The sequence below is a fragment of the Lagenorhynchus albirostris genome, chromosome 20 (assembly GCF_949774975.1).
Source record: "Lagenorhynchus albirostris chromosome 20, mLagAlb1.1, whole genome shotgun sequence".
Classification (NCBI taxonomy): domain Eukaryota; kingdom Metazoa; phylum Chordata; class Mammalia; order Artiodactyla; family Delphinidae; genus Lagenorhynchus; species Lagenorhynchus albirostris.
The window spans coordinates 10,008,956-10,032,721 of record NC_083114.1 but is presented as its reverse complement, the minus strand read 5'-3'; the positions used below and the strand labels follow the sequence as shown (position 1 = coordinate 10,032,721).

The 23,766-nt window shown below is 45.1% G+C and overlaps 1 protein-coding gene and 1 pseudogene across 5 annotated transcripts; both read left to right on the top strand.

Annotated features, from left to right (window-relative positions):
• The first annotated feature begins 4,688 nt into the window (after positions 1-4,688).
• On the top strand, positions 4,689-17,496 carry LOC132511484 (zinc finger protein ZFP2-like; annotated as a pseudogene).
• On the top strand, positions 16,615-23,764 carry ZNF232 (zinc finger protein 232). 5 transcript variants are annotated; one of them, XR_009537389.1, is made up of 5 exons: positions 16,615-16,900; positions 18,164-18,641; positions 18,915-19,041; positions 20,701-22,492; positions 23,089-23,764. XR_009537389.1 is itself a non-coding variant. In XM_060132823.1 (4 exons), exons 2-4 carry the CDS (start codon positions 18,222-18,224, stop codon positions 21,459-21,461), a joined length of 1,308 nt encoding a protein of 435 aa, XP_059988806.1. In that variant the 5' UTR covers positions 16,615-16,900; positions 18,164-18,221; the 3' UTR covers positions 21,462-23,764. The 5 variants fall into 5 exon arrangements, 1 of the variants encoding a protein (XP_059988806.1); XR_009537386.1 differs by having other exon boundaries at positions 23,086-23,764; XR_009537387.1 differs by having other exon boundaries at positions 23,041-23,764.
• The last annotated feature ends 2 nt before the right edge of the window (positions 23,765-23,766 follow it).

The window sequence follows — 23,766 nt, the reverse complement described above, 5'->3', positions numbered from 1 at the left end:
ATATGACCCAGCAATCCCACTCCTGGGCATATACCCTGAGAAAACCATAATTCAAAAATAGTCACATACCACAATGTTCATTGCAGCTCTATTTACAGTCGCCAGGACATGGAAGCAACCTAAGTGTCCATCAACAGATGAATGGATAAAGAAGATGTGGCACATATATACAATGGAATATTACTCAGCCATATAAAGAAACGAAATTGAGTTATTTGTAGTGAGGTGGATAGACCTAGAGACTGTCATACAGAGTGAAGTCAGAAAGAGAAAAACAAATACCGTATGCTAACATATATATATGGAATCTAAAAAAAAAAAAACGGTTCTGAAGAACCTAGGGGCAGGACAGGAATAAAGATGCAGACATAGAGAATGGACTTGAGGACACGGGGAGGGGAAAGTGTAAGCTGGGACGAACTGAGAGAGTGGCATGGACATATATACACTACCAAATGTAAAATAGATAGCTAGTGGGAAGCAGCCACATAGCACAGGGAGATAAGCTTGGTGCTTTGTGACCACCTAGAGGGGTGGGGTAGGGAGGGTGGGAGGGAGACGCAAGAGGGAGGAGATATGGGGATATACCTATATTTATAGCTGATTCACTTTGTTATAAAGCAGAAACACACCATTGTAAAGCAATTATACTCCAATGAAGATGTTAAAAAAATATTTATCAAGAACTAAAAAAAGTTAAATAAAAAATAAATTAAAAAAATAAAAAGCTTGTGAAAATGTAAAAAGAAAAAAGAGACGAGTCATCGAGTCATCTTTAACCTGATAACTGATATTGGTAATTAGGCCCTGCATTTATATCTGTGCATTGCATATCTGTGCAATCAAACTCAATCGTCAAATATTTCTTGTACCCTGAGCTACTGGTAGATTGTATATGAACTTACACAAATCAGCAGATAAGAAAGTTACTGAATGGGACAGTGTAAGGCAAGAATTTCGAGCTCATATCTTTCCTCAGTGGGAGTGGCTTGTGAGATGCACAGAGGGGATCAATGGTTCTCAGCGGGGGTGATTTTGCCTCCGAGAGGACATTTGGCAATGTCCAGAGACATTTTGGTTGTCACAACTGAGAAGAAAATATTGGCATCTAAAGACCAGGAATGTTGCTAAATATCTTACAATACATAGGTCCTCCCCAACAAAGAATTATCTGGCCCTAAGTGTCAATAGTGCCATGGTTGAGAAACCATGCCCTTGGATATTTAGAACACGTCACCTGGGGCCACTTAAGCAAGCACTTCAGTGTGATGTGGGTGGTGGCAGTGCATCCCAAGGGGAACCCAGAGTCTGATAGAAAACTGTAGTTTGATGAACTGTTTCAGGAGAAGCAACGTGGTGTAGTGGAGGGAGCACAGACGTGGGTTTGAATCCCAGTATGACATATTGGCTTCAGGACCTGGAACAAATTATGTAACCCTGAGCCTTATTTTCCTAATAAAATGGTGATAAAATTATCTACCTCATGGTGTAATTGTGAGGTTTAAATGAGAAAACTGAAATTACTGTTGACACATAGAAGGACATCTAGAGCTTCAATCATGTTAAAATAGAAGATGAAGTATTTACAAGCAAAATATATAATGTGTAAGATACAGTGGAGTCCCATGGCTGGTGTAAAGAATATGACCCCCTGGGACTTCCCTGGTGGCACAGTGGTTAAGAATCCGCCTGCCAATGCAGGGGACATGGATTCAAGTCCTGGTCCGGGAAGATCCCACATGCCGTGGAGCAACTAAGCCTGTGCGCCACAACTACTGAACCTGCGCTCTAGAGCCCGAGAGCCACAATCACTGAGCCCATGTGCCACAACTACTGAAGCCTGTGCGCCTAGAAGCTGTGCTCCGCAACAAGAGAAGCCACCGCAATGAGAAGCCTATGCACCACAACGAAGAGTAGCCCCCGCTCGCCACAACTAGAGAAAGGCGGCGTGCAGCAACGAAGACCCAACGCAGCCTAAAATAAATGAATAAATAATTAAATTTATTAAAAAAAAAAAAGAATATGACCCCTTAAAGTTCAAAGCACTGGGGGCTATGGCTTCCCCAGAGGGGCATCCTGAACAGTAGTGGGATGTCTTAAAGTGGAGAAGCCCATCCACATCATCCCTGAAAGCTGGCTCCTGGGGAATTCCCTGGCAGTCCAGTGGTTAAGACTCAGTGCTTTCACTGCCCTGGGCCCAGGTTCGATTCCTGGTTGGGGAACTAAGATCTCCGCAGGCCGTGTGGTGCAGCCAAAATAAAAAGAAAGAAAGAAAGCTGGCTGCCTGCCTGTGGATGATGTGTGGCACGAGGGGTCCAGGAGCCTGCCTGCCCCCATCACCTGCCTCAAAGGTTTAAGCTCTTTAGCAACTTCACATAAATTACTGAATGGTCTTTTTATATCAGAATATCTTTAAATATATTTGAGATGCAAAAGGAATTCAAAATAGCTATCCTCAGTGATACACTTGGATTAAAAATTAAAGATACTTAAATTTTTTGAGTTATCCCAGACTCTATTCAAAACCTTTAGCTAACCAGAACATATTTGCATTCTATTTTTATAAAAGAAAGGAATTGGAAATTAATTCTGAAAAGACTTTCCCCGTCTCCTTTACCTGTATTTATAGTGCTGTACAGTGAGAGTGATGTTTTTTAGGATAAGCAGGATATTGAAAATGGACTTGAAGGTAATTTAATGCAGTGGTTTCTGACTTTTAAACACCAAAGCCCTCTTTTTTACTCCCTTGTGCCCTGTGTTTCAAAAGCTTTTGTTTGCCAAACTGCATTTATTAAAGAATAATTCTTTTATTTTTTGCTATTCAAATTCATGTATAACCACTAATCATACTTCTGATTGGTATGACATAACCAGACTTAAGTATTAAAATTCCTGTCCAATTTGTAAACCTGAGTGCCACAGAATAAGATCTACCTGTTAGGGAGTAGCCTACACTGGAACTTTGGGAAAAGAGCCTGAAGGATGAAAATTTACCTTCATGAGACCTTAAAAAGCTAAAGAACTAAACTCAGGACCAAAGCTGAGAGAGCATCAAATCTCTTTGAGGAACAGGGGTGATTGGAACGTGGGTTAAGCGTTGGCTCCATGTAAAGATTTCATAGGAAACAAGATTGCTACAACCTGGGGAGAGAGAGTGTGTGAATATAGTAGAGGAAGGGAATGTTACCCAATAATGTGCCAATTTAGTCCACTTTTCTTAATTTTTGATGCCCTTACTTAAAGAAGCCACCATCTTCATCTCGTGTTATTACCACAGCCTCCCTGCTTCCATTTCTGTACAGAGCAGCCTGAATGATCGTTCTTTAGAATAAATCTGATAGTGCCACCCCTCTCCGGACTTCTGCAGTGGTTTCCCACTAACCTAAGCCTGAAGCCCAGCCCTTAGCGGGGACACATGTCCTGATCTGGCCCCATTCACCCACTCCTTCGATAAATATTTATTGAGCTTCTAATATACCACAAGCACTGGGGGGTATGAAGAGCAGAAACAGACAACAGTCTCTGTCCTGGAGCTTATTTATAATAGCAGAGGAGAGATTAATTAGAATCTTTTTTTTTTTTTTTTTTGCGGTATGCGGGCCTCTCACCGTTGTGGCCTCTCCCGTTGGGGAGAGCACAGGCTCCGGACGCGCAGGCTCAGCGGCCATGGCTCACGGGCCTAGCCGCTCCGCGGCATGTGGGATCTTCCCGGACCGGGGCACGAACCCATGTCCCCTGCATCGGCAGGCGGGCTCTCCACCACTGCGCCACCAGGGAAGCCCTAATTAGAATCTTAAGTTAAATTACAACCATTGGAACTGGCACAAAGGAGAGGCATGATACTGCAGTGGGGACCTTTCTGCAAAGTGCTCACCTTTCTAAACCCAACATTTACCCCTGAACTATCTGCAGTTCCCCAAGCACCTAGGCACTACCCTCTTGCCTTTCCACGAGCTGTTCCCTCTGCTAGGAGGGCTCTCTCCCTCCTTACCTAGCTCCACTATTTTTTTAGTACTTCCCACGTGTTGGGTACTGTGACAAGGACTTACCACCAATTTCCTCTTGCATTCTTTGGCTCAGTCTTAATTGGTGGGTACTACTGTTATCCCCGTTTTCTACACAGGAAATTAAGGTCAAGAAGGCGACGTAATTTGCCCAGAGACCCGAAACTAGTAAGTGAAGAAACTGGGATTCAAGCCCAGGACTGCCTGACTCCAAAGCCCATTTTCTTAGGCACTGAAGTACTGTGTCTCCCAACTCCTTCACGTTCACCTCATTCTCCCCGGTCGCCTTCCCTGACACACACCCAGTCGGAGTTGAGCGCTTCCACCCTGTTCCCACTGGCCACAGCCACCACAACACAGTAATTTTAACTTTCTAGTCACCACACTAGACGGAGCACACCCTAGACAAAGACCGGATCTGCATCTTTGCAAGCTCAGTGACTGGGGAGGAGACTGCAGCTCACGTGGGTGGAAGTGCGGCGTCCCCACTCCCCGGGCTTGTCTAGGAAGACCGGAGGACTGGACTTGGTGGCCATCCGGTTCTTGCGCCCCGGGGGTGCGGGGCGAGGGGCGGGCTGGCCTGACCCCGAGCCTCCCCTAGCTGGCCGCGGCTCCACCCGTGACAAGTTGCTGGTGGGGGTGGGGGGGACACAATGGCCGAAGTGGCGGAGGTAGCATTAAGTGATGGGGACACTGAGGGTGGCCCGGCGGCGAGGCCCCGTAGTGGCGGTGCGTGCGGCGCTGGGCTCCTGGGCTCAGGTCTCTGGCTCCAACGGTCTGGCCCAGCCGCCAGGGCCCCAGTCAGTCACGGTCTCATCCCGTGGTCTCCCGCTCGCAGCCCCAGCCCGCAGCTTTGAGGTCCTCCGGGCGGCCCACCCAGCCCAGGTAGGCAGGATGGCCCTTCCTGGCTCAGCGCCTCCAGGGCTGTTATCTACGGGAGCAGAGACCGTATGGGATGCGGCCAGGCCGGGTGCGCTGCCAGTCCACGCACCAGGCGGTCTCCGCGAGAACCGAGTGCAGGAGAGTGAAGGGGACAAGGTCATGCTGGGTAAGGAGCTTCTTCAGTGACTCCAAGAGTTATTTATGGGGACCTTGTGACCTTCGCAAAACGAAGTTTCTTCTGGGTTGGATGACGGTCAGGTTGGTGGCTTCTTGGATTTGGAACAAGCATCACAGACCTCTGAATCCCTCTGGGATACAGAACTGTCTCTGTTCCGTTTTGAACTATTATCTAGAAAGTCAGGCTCACTGCGCCAGTGCTCGTCCCTCCCACCCCCACCCCCAAAAAATGCCTCTAGCAAATAAAATGAGACATCCTGATGCCTTGCAGTAATTCCTGCACTCAACTAAAGTAAGTTAGATTTGGTACAGTAATAAACAGAATTAAAGGTTTCTGAACAGTGATTAACATGACGAAAGTGATGCATAACTAACAGCATTGTCCAGTCTGAACTGAAGCGGGAAAATCTTGGTGTCAAGATCATTAACCAAGTAACAAAATTTAAACTATCCATTATTTATTGAGCGCTAACTCTGCCAGGTGTCATTTTAAGCACTTTACATGTATTTAATCCCCACAAAACCTCTTTTAAATGCTATTACTGTCCACATTTGACAGATGAGGAAACAAAGGCACAGAAATGTTAAGTAACTGAAGGTCACACGGCAAATAAATGGTAGAGGCAGACAAGGCAGCCTATGTCCAGAGCCCATGTTCCTAATGACTATGCTCCAGTCTCTTATGGTAATCTACTGAAATCTGGAAAGCCATGAGTGGTGCCAGGGGGAAATTACGGGAATGGAAAGAATGACATTTTTTTCTGGAAAATTAACTGGACTTCATAGTAAGCGTATTAGTTTCCTAATTACCACAAACTGAGTGGCTTAAAACAACAGAAATTTATTCCCTCACTGTTACGGAGGCTACAAGTCCAAAATCAAACTGTTGGCTGGGCCATGCTCCCTCTGAAGCCTCTAGGGAAGGATCCTTTCATGCCTCTTCCAACTTCTGGTAGCCCTAGGAGTTCCTTGGTTTGTGGCAGCATAATTCTAATATCTGCCTCCATCTTCATATGGTTGTCTTACTTCCGGTTCTCTGTCCAAATTTCCCTTTTTTTTTTTTTTTTTTTGCGGTACGTGGGCCTCTCACCGCTGCGGCCTCTCCCGCCGCGGAGCACAGGCTCCAGACGCGCAGGCTCAGCAGCCATGGCTCACGGGCAAAGCCGCTCTGCGGCATGTGGGATCCTCCCGGACCAGGGCACAAACCCGCGTCCCCTGCATCGGCAGGCGGACTCCCAACCACTGCGCCACCAGGGAAGCCCTCCCTCTTCTTATAATGACACCAGTCATATTGGATTCAGGGCCCACGCTAATGACATCATCTTAACTTGATTACATCTTCAAAGACCCTATATCCAAATAAGGTCACATCCATAGGTGCCAGGTAGACATGAATTTTAGGGGGACACCATTTAATGCAGCACAGTAGGGAAAAATTATTCAAGAATAATGTAAGATTAGGAGCTTTGGGCAGGGCATTACCAGAGACAAGAATATTAGAAAAACATGTCAGTTTCAGAATTGTAAATTTAGAAATAATCTGGTTTCCAAGAGAAAATATTCACCATTTCATTTGGTTGTGAGATATAGATTTTGTTCAGGAAGTCCAGCTGGCTCTTTAGCTGGGCCTTACGCTCTGATCACCAGATTTCAGGGTCTGGTCCTACACTTTCCAGGTCCAGAAATTTTACTTTGTCAGTGTACCTATCCAGAATTATTCAGGCCAGGGAAATAGACCTACCCAAACCACAAGAAAGTGGTATAAAAAACAGGGGAAAATACAACTGCCTGATCAGAAATTGAGTGGGCTGTCAACACATTTTCTATCTAGGAAAACCTATAGAGGAAGGTAAATTCTAATTAGAAGTTTGCTTAGGGCTTCCCTGGTGGCACAGTGGTTGGAAATCCTCCTGCCAAAGCAGGGGACACGGGTTTGAGCCCTGGTCCAGGAAGATCCCACATGCCACAGAGCAAGTAAGCCCATGTGCCACAACTACTGAGCCTGCGCTCTAGAGCCCGCGAGGCACAACTACTGAGCCCGCACGCCACAGCTGCTGAAGCCCATGTGCCTAGAACCCGTGCTCGGCAACAAGAGAAGCTACCCAATGAGAGGCCCACACACCACAACGAAGAGTAGGCCCCGCTCGCCGCAACTAGAGAAAAGCCCACACGCAGCAACAAAGATCCAAGGCAGCCAAAAAAAAAAAAAAAAGAAAGAAAAGTTTGCTTAGTGGGCATGGAAACAAAGCAAGGGCATTGTCAGGTAATATTAATGCAGATGTCATCCTGCTCTGATCACTTGGTATATCTACGTGCTCTTGGGAGGAGGGCAGGTGTCTGCCAAGGGGACAGAGAATACCCCCATGAGCTGGAGTGAGCACCCTCCCCTGAACCAGTGCTGGAGGCACAGGCACATTTTTGCTCTCTGAGTCCATCTTTTCTAGATGTAGAAACCTAGTGTTTCTCCATGTCAGGTTTAAGACAATTGATTAAGTTCCCCTGTCTTGATTATTATAATCATACTCCATCCAGTGCTCCTCTGAAACCAAGTCCTGGTAACTGTGATTGGACTTAGGAATTCCAGGATTTCCTTACCTCTTTGAGTTATTTCTGCATGTGGATAATTTCAGCCATTATATGTTGATACTTGCTGGTTTATTATTAAAGAGTAATCTCTTCCAAGTTCTATTGGCATCTTTACTTTGCTCCTTTGAAGGGATAGCAAGCCCACCCATCCTTCCTTTACCTCCACTACTCTCTATACTTCCCCACAGACTTATGTAATCCGGCACAGTGCTGTGTTCTTACTGGGCCCAGAGACAGCCTCTGCATTTAAAGTGGTGCTTTGAGGCAATTACTTTTCAGTCCTTCATGGTTGACAGTTGAGATAAAACTACTTGCCATTCTTCTCCCTATTTATTGGGTATATCCACTAAATGGCCAAGAAGATGAAACTGTAACTAAGGGTCTCACCTCTCAGGCAAAAATATGTCATAAACAACTCTTGAAGTATCAAGGTTGCTCACCATGATCCACCTAACTGCCCTTCTCACCTCCAGAGGTGAGCTCCCAGCAACCAAGTTTATCCTGTGTGATACCCCCTAGCCCCTACCACCACCGATTACAGTCAAAGTCAACACTTGACCTAAACTGGGATAACTGATTCTCTTTTCTAAGATTTTGGAAGTGGAACTAAAGAAATCTAGTTAATACAGGGCTGGTCTTTTGCATAAAGGAAATTTTAAGATCCAGGAGCTAAGGTACTAAAGGAAAAAGACAGTTTGCCGAGAGAATGATGTGGACTCAAAGTCTGATTCAGTAGCTCTCCTGTGTGTTTCTGACAATCAGCCGAGTTTGGGAACTGCTTTTATAGACCATAGAGGCCAAAGTTAGGTTTAGAAGACTTTCTCTTTCCCAGATTATAGCACCATTTTTGAGAATCTAGAAGCTTAACCCAATCATAGAAATGTTTTACTTTGAACATTTGTTTCCCCTTATAAGAATTTCTTTTCTCCTAGCATAGTGGAGGGAAGCCACATATATGTAACGAATGTGGGAAAGGCCTTAAATCAAAGCTCAGATCTGATTATCTATCACAGCATTTATACTTTTAACTTATGTTTCAGATAATGAAAAGAAAACTGAGAAGGAGGAATGGAAGCTAAAGCAGGAAATTTCTGAAGAAACAGGATCAGGACACCCAGTACAAATACCCCGTGGATCTAAATTCTTAGGACCCAGGGAAAGTGAGAACAGCTTGGAGAGGCAACAGGTAAACTCAGCAGAGGCTGGACTGCTACACTCTTCTTTTGAGGAAAAGGGGTTCAGCCAAGTGAGCATTACCCTTAAGAAAGGAAAGCTTGACATTGATAAGAAACTGAGAATTTGTGATCTGACCCCAACCGTTACACATCAGAGAGTTTCAACAGAGGAAAGAACCTATAGGTGCAAGGCATGTAGCCAGAGCTTCAAACAGAAGTCAGGACTTACTCAGCATCAGAAAATCCATACCGTAAAGAGAAGCTGTTAGTGCAATGAATGCAGAAAGGTCTTCACCAGGAGCTCTAACTTGGTTATACATCAGAGAATTCACACGGGAAGGAAGCCTTATGTTGGTGGTGACTGAGGCAAAGATTTTAGCTGAGCTCCAATCTCATGTGACATCCACGAATTCATACCAAGGAGAATCCCTATGAATGTAATCAGTGTGGAAGAGCTTTCAGGGGAAGCTCAAACCTTATCCTGCACCAGAGAATTCATAGTGGAGGGAAGCCATATGTATGTAATGATGTGGGAAGGCCTTCAATCAAAGCTCAGATCTTATTATCCATCACAGCATTCACAGTGGAGAGAAACCCTATGAATGTAATGACTGTGGGAAAGCATTCAGTCAGAGCTCCCATCTTGTTAACCACCAGAGAATTCATACTGGGGAGAAACCCTATGAATGCAGCGAATGTGGAAAAGCCCTCCGGCAGAGTTCCCTTCTTATTCAGCATCGAAGAATCCATAGTGGAGAGAAACCCTACAAATGCCCTGAATGTGGAAAAGCCTTCTGTGGGTGCACAGTTTCTTAAACATCAGAGACTTCATATTGGAGAAAAACTTGAATATGAGAAAGCTTTCAGTTCAGATTCAGAACTTAATGGACAGGAGAGAATTCACAAGGAAAAGAAATCTTATGAATATAATGAATGTGGAAAAACCTTCCTAGGCAGCTCAGATCTTATTAGATATCAAACAATTCACACTGGAGAAAAACCTTTTGAATGCAGTGAATGTGGAAAGGCCTTCAGCAGGAACTCAGTCCTTATAGAACATCAGAGAATCCATACTGGTGAGAGGCCTTATAAATGCAGTGAATGTGGGAAAGCCTTTAGGGGGAGCTCTCAACTTATTCAGCATCAAAGAATTCACAGTGGAAAGAAACCCTATGAATGCAATGAATGTTGCAAGACTTTTAATCAGAGCTCAGACCTTATTCGACATCACAGGATTCATAGTGGAAAGAAGCCCTATGAATGTAATGAATGTGGAAAAGCCTTCAGATGGAGCTCAGACCTTGTTAGGCATCAGAAAATTCACACCGGAGAGAAAATTCATGAAAGTAATGAGTATGGAGAAACTTTCAGTCAGAGCTCAGGTCTTAGCATCAGAGACACCACACAGAATCCTAGGAAGACAGTAATGATAAAATGTCTATATATATATATATATATATATATATATATATTTGTTTTTAAATACTGTTGTGTCTACCTTTAGCCATCGTAACTATAATACTTGGAAAATTCTAAGCTTCTTAAGAGCGATTTTCATCTGATTCAGTTTAGAATGTTCACCCTCAGGCTGTGTGCAGATTTGTCCTTCCTAAACACTTTCGACAAAGACCTTGATGGGGTAAGCCTTTAATTACATTTTCACTCCTTACTTTATCATCAGAGGTCTCACACCACAGGGAAATCTTGCAAATGGAAGAACTTGCTTGTAAAGCACCTACATCATCACAAAATTGTGTCCTTGTGTGTCTTCTTCAGCAGCACCAGGAATCTAATAACTTTTCCCATCTTTTTATCCATAATATGAACTGTACCAAGGGAATATAAGATAGGTGTGATATCCTGAACTCTAGAATGAATGGCTCTTCCTGGGACAGAGTCTAATCCAAAAGTCTGAAAATGGTCCTGATGTTTTCTCATTAGAATAAATGTCAATAAAAAGAGTAGATTAGGGAGTTTGAGCTTGTTCTTCCATTCCTAGTAAAATCAGATACAGAAGCAGCTAGTTTAATTAGGAAAAGGAAGTGACTAGTAAATCATAGGACAGTTACCTTCTTTCATATAAGGGTAGAAGTTGTGATGAAATCTCTTCTGTAGGATTTTAAAGTATAATGGCACTTTGGAATCTGACATACTGAAATCCAGGTTCTGTCACTTTTAATCTATGTAATCTTAGGCAATTTTTTTTTATGTTTCTGAGCCTTGGTTTTCTCATATGTAAAATCAAGATAACAATACCTCCCTTGGGCTATCGTGAAGATTAAATGAGACAGTTTTGTTAAGCATTTAGCAAAGTTCTAGACACATAGTATACAACAAATGATAGATGTTTTTATCAGTAGTTCCTATGGGCAGTGATTATCTAAGGCATTTTGAAGGAAAGGAGACAACATATTCTCCCAGGCTAAAGCCTTCTGGAAAATTACATGATTCTGCATTTCCTGATCCTACTTGAAGTCAGAAGGGGCTTGGCTTAGTGTAAGTAAATGGTAAGGATTGGGGAAAGTGGGGGTGGGGGGGATTTATACAAATTTTCAAGGATGCTGTGTCTTTTTTCTTCTTTTATTATTTTTTTTTTGTGGTAAGAACACTCAACATGAGATTAACCCTCTTAACAAATTTTTAAGTGTATGACACAGTCTTTTAACTATAGGCACAGTGTTGAACAGCAGACCCCTAGAACTTACTTATCTTCCATAACTGAAACTGCACCTGCCAAATAGCAACTCCCTATTTCTCCCTCCCCCCAACCCCTGGCAACCACTATCCTACGCTTTGCTTCTGTGACTTTGACTATTTTAGGTACTTCGTATAAGTGGAATCATGCAGTATTTGTCCTTCTGTAGGATGCTGTATCTTGGAATAATAAAGTTAGCAGTGAATCTGAGAAAAGTTATATAGCACTATAGAGTTGAATTAAGATTTTTCTTGGAGAGGCTAGCGTTAAGCTGAAAGTATTAAGAGGTCAAATCAATAAGTATCTTGCAAATATGATAGTGAACTTTAATTCCTGTAGGTGGCTTAACTGGTTTTGAGACAGTAATAATCAGAGAAAATAAGGAGGTCTCAACTTTTTCACATGGTAGAAGGCAACAAACAAAAGTCCAGGACCAGATGGCTTCACAGGCAAATTCTATCAAACTTTTAGAGAAGAGTTAACAAAACCCTGATACCAAAACCAGACAAAGATATCAAAGAAAGAAAGGAAGGAAGGAAGGGGGAGGGAGAGAGAGAGAGAAAGAAAGAAAGAAGGAAAGGATGAAAGGAAAGGGAAGGGAAGGAAGAAAGAAAGATGGAAGGGAGCAAATTACATGCCATATCATAAAAGGCAAATTGTAGTGAGTTGGAAAGGCTCTTTCGACCATCTGAACTATTTCAAAGGCGTCAAGGCACTGTTGTATGGTTTAATTTTTGTGTTCTTATAACTCATCGGGTCTCCAGTCCAGTGACCTTTCTATCCATTGTCCCTCCCTGGTTTTTACCCTTTCCTATTAGATACCTCTGTCCAACACTTCAGCCACTCTTTTACCAATATCCTTTTTGCCTCATTCTTCAGTCACGTGTACCTGGCCAAAAGAAAACTACCATGGACAGTCCTAATTGTCCTTCCCTGAGCCTGCACCTGGGTTGAGGAAGAAAATCACAAACCTAGGGAGACATAGGCCTTTGGGCACTCAACACTAATACAATTCTAGTCGGCACTCTCTCCCATTGTCTGTAATACCACTTAACACCTCCCCCTCTCTTTGCACATCTAACCACCCACCCACCGCCCTTCTTAGCACGCGATCTCTTCACAAAGAAAGTAGAGACCTTTGCACAGAAACATTTTTAACTTTCTGCTTCCATTCCTTTCCCTCACACATCTCTCATATACTGTACCCAACTTTGCTCCCTTCTTAATAGAACTGCTTTTTCTCATATCTAGGGGGTCACCTTTCTGTCTGTGCTTTCTATCCCACTCCCTCTGGGACCTCACCGCATCCCATTATCCCATCTCCTTCCTGTATCTTCACCTCTCTTCTCCACTGCCCCTTCCCAGCTGTGTACAAATATGTTCAAGTATCTTGCATCCTAAAAACCAAACAAAATTCAACCCCAACCCATTTTTTCCCTATATCATCTCCCTTTGTAGCCAGTTTTTGCAGGATCTTAGTTCCCCAACCAGGGATCAAAACCGCAGTGAAAGCACAGAGTCCTAACCACTGGACCACCAGGGGATTCCCACATTGTCTCCAATTCTTAACTCTCTTCCTCAACCCATTGAGGTCTCTCTCCCAACACACTATCAAATCTGTCTTTACCAAGCACACCAGTGACATTGGTCACTAAATCTCCTCTTGAGCTGGCTCCTTTCCTCCAAACCATTTCTTCCCTGAAGCAGGATGGGTTTGAATGTAGCAGTTGAGGATGTTGAAAATAGAGCAGGTAAATATGTTGATGTCCTTTGGCTGCAGCTAGAGTACAAATAATTTCTCCTTTCAGCTTCTGAATCTCTCATGAAATAAAGATTTGGAGGAAATTTCTCCCTACCTCTGATGTTTATGAGATTAGAAGACCTAAAATTCTGGTCAGTCATGTGACACTATGCCCATGTCTTGTATGGTTGGGCATGAGTTAAGCCTATGGTGAAGAGGGCCTTGAACAGCTGGGGACGAGCTTGGAAGGACTGGTTTCTCTGTCTCTGGAGTTTTATTAGAATCTTGGGTAAAATGATTTTTCCTCATTACCTCTGAAGGGTATCCATGACCATTTTTTGGATGTGTGATCAAGGAGACTGTACCCCCATGTGCTTTCTTTCCTCTTAGCATAAAGAATCTGGATCAGATCTGGCAGCACCTTGAGATCCTGAGAGTGAAAGTGAACTTGGCTTCTCTGAGCCTTGGTCTTCCATTGCTGTTCTACTTGCCTCAGAACTGTTCACCTTTTTAATCCATCATACACACCACTATTTGATTTTCTTGAAATACTGCTTTTATTATCCCACACACAGACATGCAAACTCACATTCAGAAAGTAGCCAGTGGCTGCCCATTACCTAAAGTACAAGTTCTTGGCTTGGCATTTAGTTTGAGGTCTGGTCTAATTACTGTCCCTAAACAGCTAATGCATTGTCCTGACTCTTATCTCAGGCTCTCCTGATCCCCTGCGGCATTCAGAGTCCCCACCGCTTAAACTAACTTTTTCTTTAAATACAGGCAACGTGTCTGACAGGTTCTGGCACACACTCAATTCTTTAAAGGAAAATGCCTTGTCGCTTTTTGTTTTTACATTGTTCATTGTAAGAAAAATTCAAACACTGAAGCATGACTTGTTTGAATGAACAAACCAAAGTCCTTTGTTTCTCCAGTCTCACAGCTTACAGGAAGCCATTATTACATTGTAAATCTTTTATGCATGTTCTTTTTTCTTCACACTCCCTACACATTTAGCTTTTTTTTTTTTTTTTTTTTTTTTTTTTTTTTTTTTGCGGTACGCGGGCCTCTCACTGTTGTGGCCTCTCCCGTTGCGGAGCACAGGCTCCGGACGCGCAGGCTCAGCGGCCATGGCTCACGGGCCCAGCCGCTCCGCGGCATGTGGGATCTTCCCAGACCAGGGCACGAACCCGCGTCCCCTGCATCGGCAGGCGGACTCGCAACCGCTGCGCCACCAGGGAAGCCCCACATTTAGCTTTTTGAAAGCAGGGAACTACGTTTTTGTATCCCCTCTCCTCCAACACAGACCTAGATTTACATATATATTTTTGTTCAATAAATGTTTGAATGAATGTCCGAGTTTATAATTTTCTAGTTTTGTGGCAGTTGTTGAAAACTATAGTCATCACAGGAGCACAGTATGTGTAATTTCCTTTCTTTTCTTTCCATTCCAGATGTGACCATAAACTAGTCACTGCAGAAAAAAATTCAGGTTAAATTATATTTTGCTTGCTTGGTCAAAGTATCCATTTATTTCAAATTAAACTTGGTGACTGGTTTCTAGTTGAGCGTTTTTGTTGTTTTGGCTGTGCCACGCAGCTTGTGGGATCTTAGTTCCCTGACTAGAGATCCAACCCGGGCCCGGAAGTGAAAGTGCCAGAGTTCTAACCACTGGACCTCCAGGGAATTCCCTCTAGTTAAGTATTTTAATGATTCCCATTTAAAACTCAGTTGTTTGCCGAAAGTGGTGCTTCATGTTACATCTAAATGTAATTGCTCTCTAGCACTTTCTTGGGGTCTTCTTACCCATCCCCTGCCACCCCCAGTCAGGGTTGTTTTATATACATTTGGCTGGTGCACAAAATTTTGGTAATTTATATTTTGCCAGAAGATCATCCATTTCATCTAGGTTTTCCAATATCCTACCCTAAAGTCCTACCCTAATGAAATGGTCTCTAATTCTTTTCATCTCTTCTGATTCTATGGTTATGTTCTATTTCTCATTCCCATTCTGGTTAATTTTTCTTTTTCTTAATAAGGCTTTAAACAAGTTTATCGGCTTTATTGCTCATTTCAAAGAAATTAGCATTTGAATTTATCTCTTCTTTTTAATTTTTCCATGTTTTTTTTAAAGTATTTATTTACTTATTTATTTGGCTGCACTGGGTCTTAGTTGCAGCATGGGGGATCTTTTTTTTAGTTGCAGCCTGTGAACTCTTAGTTGCGGCATGTGGGATCTAGTCCCCCTGCATTGGGAGCACGGAGTCTTAGCCACTGTGCCACCAGGGAAGTCCCCATTAATTAGTTTTTATCTTTACTGATTCATTCTTCTTTGCTTCTTTGGGTTTATTTTACTATGATTTTAAAGTTTCTTGGGACTTCCCTGGTGGCACAGTGGTTAAGAATCCGCCTGCCAATGCAGGGGACACGGGTTCGAGCCCTGGTCCGGGAAGATCCCACTGGCCGCGGAGCAACTAAGCCCGTGCGCCACAACTACTGAGCCTGCACTCTAGAGCCCGCGAGACACAACTACTGAAACCTGCGCACCTAGAGCCCGTGCTCTGCAACAAGAGAAGCCACCGCAATAAGAAGCCCATGCACTGCAACGAAGAGTAGCCCCCGCTCGCTGCAACTAGAAAAAGCCTGGGAGCAGCAACAAAGACCCAACACAGTCAATAATTAATTAATTAATTTTTAAAAAAAGAAAATTCAGCTTAAAAAAAAAGTTTCTTAAGGTGACTTAAATTGTTTTATATCTATTTTAATTAACAAGTGAGGTAGTTAAGGTTATACATTTTCAAGCATGGCTGTTGCTAGGTCCTATAGATTTTACCACGAAGTGTTCTGTTTATTGCCTGTCCCTAAACAGCTAATGAATTGTCCAAATTCTTATCTCAGGCTTTCCTGATCCCCCCTGCAGAATTCAAGAGTTTGTAATTTCGCTTTTGATTTCCTCTTTTGATCCAGTTGGATTCTTTTCTTTCTGATTTTTACTAGTTTGCTCAAGTTCTGGTGCATCCTATTTTTTCCCTTGTTAATTTGGACGTTCTACTGTACTTTTCCATTCTCATAATGGTTACCTCCCCTAGAACTCATAATCAGACGCATATTTCTCTCATTATTGGAAAAGAAGATGGCAGTGATTTCCTCTATCAACAAGTCCTTTTTCCCCTACCCCAGTAAACTGCAACCTTATATTTCTTCTTACTCCTCCGCAGGAATTGTTTTTTATTTACTAACGGACACGCATAGGCCGGTGGTTGGGAATATTTTCTCCCTGGGGGTAACTTCCTCCTCGGCTGTGACCCTTTAATCAGGTCTGGGAAGATGTAACGAGAAAACAGAACGCAGAGGAGGAAACGCTGCAAAGAGGCCACGCACAGGCTGGAATTTCCCTGCCGTTTAAATCGGCTTGGACGGCCCCTGGGCCTACAACTGAACAGAAAAGCGAGGCCCTCCAGCCATTAAGCCAAAAGGCCCGCTCACGCCAGCCCCGCTCCCCTGTCCAAGGACTGCGATTCCCAGAGCCCTCCGCGACCGGAGAGGTCGCGGCCGCGGGTGCGCAGGCGCACACCTGCCCCCGCGGGTGGGCTGGAACCGCGCTACGCAGAAGTGGTCAGATGGGAGCTCCGGGACCTGCGAGGTGAGTCTTAGCGGCGGCGCCCCGGGTGTCGCTCTTTGGCCCGCGCTGCTATGGCCAGTCCCGGAAGGCAGCGGCGGTTTCTGCAGTGAGCACACCCCGCAGGCAACCCTGTGAGGAGCCGAGGCCAGACCGCGCGGAACGGGGTCCGGGTCCCCACGGTTCCCGCGCCCGGTTGCACGGATTACGTCACGTGTTGTGGAGGGCGGTGGCTGGCCCGGTGCGCCTCTTCTCTTCTCTGGAGATCCCAGGGGTTAAAGTGAAGGGTGGGGAATTGTAACTGGTATGGAGGACAGCCCCCTCCCCAGGCGATCGGGCGGTCCCCTGCCCAGTGCCGTGCGCAGGAGTTCAGCTGCGGGCTGGCGCCGCCGGAACATCACCCCGAGAAACAGCCTTCTGCGCTCGTCTTCCGTGCTTCCTTTGTCCTCGGCCAGCGCCCCTGTTTGTGTGCCTTTAATGGCCTCTGGGTGCGTCCCACCTCCTTCCCTTTAGATTTTCCTGACGCTGGACACCTTACCCGAGACCACGTCTTGCCCATAGCAGCCGCATCTCAGGACCCTACTACAGATCCTGGGCGTTTGAATAAGATTGCCTCATAGGAATTTTAAATTTTTCTTTTGTTGTGGCCACTACAGAAACTTGAGAAAGAGTGGAGAGGCCATCTGGGAGGAGGCTGCCTCTTCAACACCTCTGAGAGTCAGTCACCTTGCACTGAAACGTTTCTCAGCTCTGAGCTCTGGAAACTTGGGTTTTGCTTAAGACTTGTTTCTTCCAGTGGGATCCCGGAACACTTTTTTTTTTCCTGCTGTTTTCTCCTGCTATAGCATTTATCTAGTTGTATTATCTAGTGTAGCAAACTCTACATATCTGTCTACCAGATTGTAAGTATCTCAAAGGCAATGACTCTTACTGGAATAAGAATCTGGAGAGGAATGGAGAAAAAAGTATTAAAGGGTATAGTACAAGGTTTGACTCTTGGTAGATTCTGAGTGTGTGTTAATGAATTAAAAAAAAAAAAAAAAAAGAATGGGACTTCCCTGGTGGCACAGTGGTTGAGAGTCCGCCTGCCGATGCAGGTGACGCCGGTTCGTGCCCCGGTCCGGGAAGATCCCACATGCCGCGGAGCGGCTGGGCCCGTGAGCCATGGCCGCTGAGCCTGCGCGTCCGGCGCCTGTGCTCCGCAACGGGAGAGGCCACAACAGTGAGAGGCCCACGTACAGAAAAAAAAAAAAAAAGAAAAAAGAATGATTTCTACTTATGTTACAGGGTGCCCCTGAAAGACTCCTGCTAGTATGGGCCTTCTACAGAGCCAGTCCAGGCTAGGATGGCTGGATCACTAACAGCAGCTGAAACTCTGGCCCTTCAGGATACACAGGGTCAAGAGAAGATTATGATGATGGAGCCAAAGGAAGAGGAACAGTCTTGGGAGTGTGAGACCAGGCTACATGGGAACCGCTCTCCCAGTCAGGAGATCTTCCGCCAACGCTTCAGGCAGCTCTGCTACCAGGAGACTCCTGGTCCCCGGGAGGCCCTGAGCCGACTAAGGGTGCTCTGCTGTGAGTGGCTAAGGCCCGAGAGGCACACCAAGGAGCAGATCCTGGAGTTGCTGGTGCTGGAACAATTCCTGACCATCCTACCGGAGAAGCTCCAGTCCTGGGTGCGGGGACATCACCCTGAGAGTGGAGAGGAGGCTGTGACTGTGCTGGAGGATTTAGAGAAAGGACTTGATGAACCAGGACTGCAGGTGGGAAGGGGAACATACGATCTGTTGTGGGAGCCAGATCAATGACCTTCAGGCTGGACAGAGGGGCAGCAGTAGGGGGAGTTGCCAAGTTCAAAACTCTTTTGGGCCAGGCAGAGCAGTGAGTGTGTGTTTCTGTGTGTTTTTTCTGCCCTCAAGTCCTGAATAAGACTCTAGCTCCTCTTCCTGCCCCTGTGCTGACTCTGAGGAGGCTCTCCAAAGTCTCCTTGGAAGCTTTGGCTCCACAGAAACCGAGTGGTGCCTGATCACCTCCAGGTCCCAGGCCCGGTACACGGACCTGCACAGGAAGAGCCGTGGGAGGAGAAGGAGCCTGTGGGAGCAGCCCAGGAGAAACCAAGCATCCAGCTCCAGCCTAAGGAGACCCAGCCTTTCCCAGAGCGTGGTGAGGAGCAGGATTCTGTGGGGAGGGAGAGGAGGAGGAGAGGGTGTAAAGGGCACAGAGGAGGTGGTCAAGAGTTGGCTATCCTCATCTTGCCCTTACTATTCTTACCTCTTAGGTGAGAGACGTAGCCTGTTTCATCACTCACAAAATTAGGAATAACGATAACCTACCTCATGTAGTAGCTGTAAGGATTAAATTTCAATCATAACCTGGCTGTAAAGCCTCACCAGCATCTCCGGGCTTTAGAGGGCCCTAAAACAGGACCAGAAAATACTTCATTCACTTCCTGCCTCATCATCTCCACTGCCCTGGGCTACAGGCCAGCCTGGAAATCTTTTTCAACTTTCTCATGACTCCCAAAACATACTTTTTAAGCCATAACACACTCCGCGTGAGACACAGCCTGTCATCACCTTTATCTACCACCTACGCCCCACCTAAAAACCCTATTTGATACTCTCTTCTATCTACACTTCTGCCCTTCAGATTCACCACAAAAACTTCCTTTCCGGCCTGCCTTCATCCCCACAAACATCCTCTCCTCCTTCCTACGGCAAACTCTAGAGGGAGAGCTTCAGGACCACACACTGGCCTTGCTGAGTGCTGTATAACCTCATGAACCATCGGGAACGTGACATGAATATTTTGCTAATCAAGAAGACTCTATTTAAATACTTCATTTTACACCACAACCCCACCACCATCAGACAAAAGCCTATGAAAATTCAAATTCTTGTTGGCAACAAAATGGGAAAAACTAGAAATGGAGATTAATCTTAGTGTCTGCTCCATAAGTATGTTTTTATTTCCCAGCACTTCCTTGCCTTTCTTGCAGAGTTCTCCTTGTCTCCTTTACTTCTGTTTTGTAAGTCTCTCTTCAAAGCTAACTACTGTTTGACTTTTTTTTTCAGCAAGCATGTTTCAGATTTCTTTAACCACAAGCATTTAACCTGAAAAAAAATGTATTTTTAAAGTCTTGCATTACCTTATAGCAATTGCTTTTTGTCCTCTTTAGACTACAGAAAGCATTACAATTAAAAGACAAAAAGCGTTAGAGATGTTTTAAAAACCAAAACGCAAAGCACTCTTCTCTTCGTTTTTTAAGGAGCAGGTCAAAGGGAAAGGCAGAAAGCACCAAGAAGGCAGTCGTCCCTTCAGTAAAGGAGCCAGCTGCTTGGGGATCCTTTTCTGTGGCTAGAGATTTGTGGGGCAGGGAATGACAGGGAAGAGGTGAAGGTCACGGAGTCAGGAGGAGCAGGGTCTTTGCGCGTTTAGGAACGTCCCTTTTCCCTCAACCTGTGATTCTCATTTTCCCCTTCCCACACAACATCACTCCCCAGTTTCTTGAAAATATTATTTTTGCTCATATTTTTTAAGAGTAAATCCTAAAAAAGAAGGTCCTGCCTTGAAATTTATTTTTCAAATAACATTTTTGCAGTGTTCCGTTAAGGAAAATTTAGAAAAAACAGATAAGGGGGAGGGGTGAGAAAAAAGGAGAAACCTTCTGCCCTACAAAATCCCATCACCAACAGATGACCAGTGTTCATATTTAAATGACTTTCCTTCTGAATTTTCTCGTGTGTGTATATTGAATATTTTTTAAGCTTTTATTTTCATGCCAGAAATCCTAATCCAAGTGTCATTTCTCTATACATCCAGAACAGGTATATTTACATTTTCCATCAGTTGTTGCAGAAGATGATGCAGAGCCCAAGGACAAAGGGTCGTTGCCAGAACCACCCATTACTGACGTGGAATCACAGGTGCTCAGAGAAAAACTCACCACCAGCACCTCTACATTTGAAGCTGCCTCTGAAGTTAAGGCCCCTTTAGAGCAGCAGCAGAGAAATCTCAAAGGGGAAAGGCTGAAGCAGTCCCCCGCTCAGGGGAAAAGCTTCAGGCAGATGGTCGTCACCCTTAAGACAACTCCCACAGGGAAGAAAGACCATGAATGCAGTGAATGTGGTAAAGCCTTCATTTATAACTCACACCTTATAATCCACCAGAGAATCCATTCTGGAGAGAAACCCTATAAGTGCAGTGACTGTGGGAAAACTTTCAACCAGAGCTCAAACCTCATTCAGCATCAGAGAATTCATACAGGAGAGAAACCCTACGAATGTCATGTGTGTGGGAAGTCCTTCAGGTGGAGTGCTCACCTTGTTCAACATCAGAGGGTTCATTCAGGGGAGAAGCCCTACGAGTGTAATGAGTGTGGGAAGGCCTTCAGTCAAAGCTCATATCTAAGTCAGCATCTGAGAATCCACAGTGGAGAGAAACCTTTCCTATGTAAAGAATGTGGGAAGGCCTACAGATGGAGTTCTGAGCTTATCAGACATCAGAGAGTTCATGCCAGAAAAGAGCCTTCCCAATGGACTATGGGTGAGAAAGTCTCCAGACAGAATTGTACTTTTGTCTGATCAGTTTTAGGACTATATTCCATAAAAGTTATAAGCACCTTAAGATTTTTCCTGTGTCTTTCTTGATTTAGGAAAAAATGTTTACCTAGTCCCACCTTCAGCTCATCGCCTCATGCCCTCTGTTTGAGATGACTGTATCAACTAGCATGCCTTTGGCTGCGAGTAACAGCCAAGATGCCGACTTCATTAGGGTTCTGGGCCTGGCACAGAGCAGCTGTGCAGGCAGTGGCCATCCTATATTAGTATTATTGTGAATGGGCCTTTGGTCCTGGCCCTTCCTCGGCCCCATACTGAGCTGCCTCTTGGGACAGGGTCACATCTACAAGTGTCCAGGCATGAGACAGAAACCACACTTGTTCTTTGAGCAGGAAACGTTTAATACAAAGAAGTGCTAGCTAGTAAAGGGGGATTATCTGTTAAAGGAGGTAACGAGATCTTAATATAGGAATAGCAGCATGGGGAACAGCTACTACCTCTAGGACTGAGGGAGAGCATCAGAGGAAGAAGCAGACCTAGGAGAGCCAACCCTCCCCCGCACCCCCAGCCCAAGACTGGACAGGTGAAATTCAGGCCTGACTGGACAGGTGTGGCTGCCCCAGGGGTATGTGCGAGCTGGTCTGTACAGGCTTGCAACAGCCAGTTCTGCACTTCTTTTTGCCAGCCTGCACTGAAATTGGTCATGGTGAGAGTATTCATGCCGTGGAAATCAGGAATGCTACAAATCAGGGCTTTTCTTTTTTAACTAGTTGTTAAATATTGACACTGGCTGGTGAAGTTCATCAAGGCGCTGCAGGTCAGAGCAGGAAGCCACTGGTCGAGGTGCCCGCAAACTCACCAGAGGACGGGTGCTGCACTGTAAGGACAAGAAGGAAAACTACCAGAAGGACAAGCCCCCTCCTCTTTGCTTTGTCCCTCCAGTGCCCTTTACTGGCAAAGCCTGACACTGTGCCAGCTGGCAAAGGGGAGATGTCGACAGTTCCAGCTCCAGTCTCATAGAGTACGGCAGGGGACGGCAGACTTGGAGTGAGGAGGTGATTACTTGCTAACTGGCCCGTGTTATAAACTCCTTTCCACCTCAGGACCTCTGTCCTCATTCTCCATTCCCTAACTCCATGCTCTCCTCCCAGATAGTTACATAAGTCACATTTTACTTTGTCTAGATCTCCACTTAAGTGTCACCTCTTGAGAGAGGCCTTCCCTGATTCTGAGATACAAGTTTTATTTCTCTCTCACATAAATGTCCAGACATGAGCAGGTGGTCAGCAAACAGCCCACAGGCCAAATCCATCTTGCGGCCTGTTTTTTTAAAGCCCACAAGCTAAGAATGGTTTTTGCATTTTTTTAAGTGTAAAAAGCAGGAAAGAAGAGTTAAGTGACAGACTGTGGCTCACAAAGCCTAAAATATTTACTTCTGGCCCCTTACAGGAAATTTTTTTCAAGCCCTGGTCTAAGGGACAGCTCAGTTTAATTTCACCAGGTACGTCAGGGACCCACCTTGCTCCTCTGTCCCCTGGATTAGGATGTGTTTGTCTGCATGGTTGATGCTGGATCCTTACCGTATCCACATTCCATTTCCCAGGAAGAGTGAAGAAATGGTCTCAAGGACTGGCAATTTCCTTTTCAGCAGGTGTCGCAGAAGGGGACCCAATCCTTTGGTGAAGATTCAACTACACAGCCACATCTACCTACCAGGGAGGCTGGAAAACACCTCTAGCAGGGTGACAATTTGCCCAATTAAAACTGGAGAAGGAGAGAACAAATTTGGGAAGACCATGAGCGTGCTCCACCCCATGGAACATCTCCCCACTTCTGCAGCCTGGTGCTGCGGACTGACTGGCGAAGGAGAGTCCTGGTCCCTGAAAGGGCAGAGCAGGATCTGGGAGGCAGATGATGTGGTCAAGACGTCAAGGGTATGGATTAGAGCTCTGGTCTTGGTGGTGGTCACTCCAGAAATAGCCATCATTTTGACTGCAGCACCCTGTATTCATCACTGAAAAGAGCTGAAACCAGAATATTTTGTAGGCAAAATGTTGACCTGAGGCCATCTCTTCTGACTTCCTTAGTGCAAAAGAAGCTATTCCAACAGCAGAGGTTCTGTATACTTAGTTTGGTTGTATTACAGGAACTAGTTCCGTATCCAAGAGGGGCTCCTGGGATTTAAAGGTGCCATACTGGTCCAATCATAATCTGTTCGTGTTTCTATGTATGAGTGCCCTGCTCACATGTGCATTTTGGAATTCACTGATAGCAGAAAGTTCCCCTAGCTGTGCAGCTGAATAAACAAAAGAACTTGTACCTGCTAACG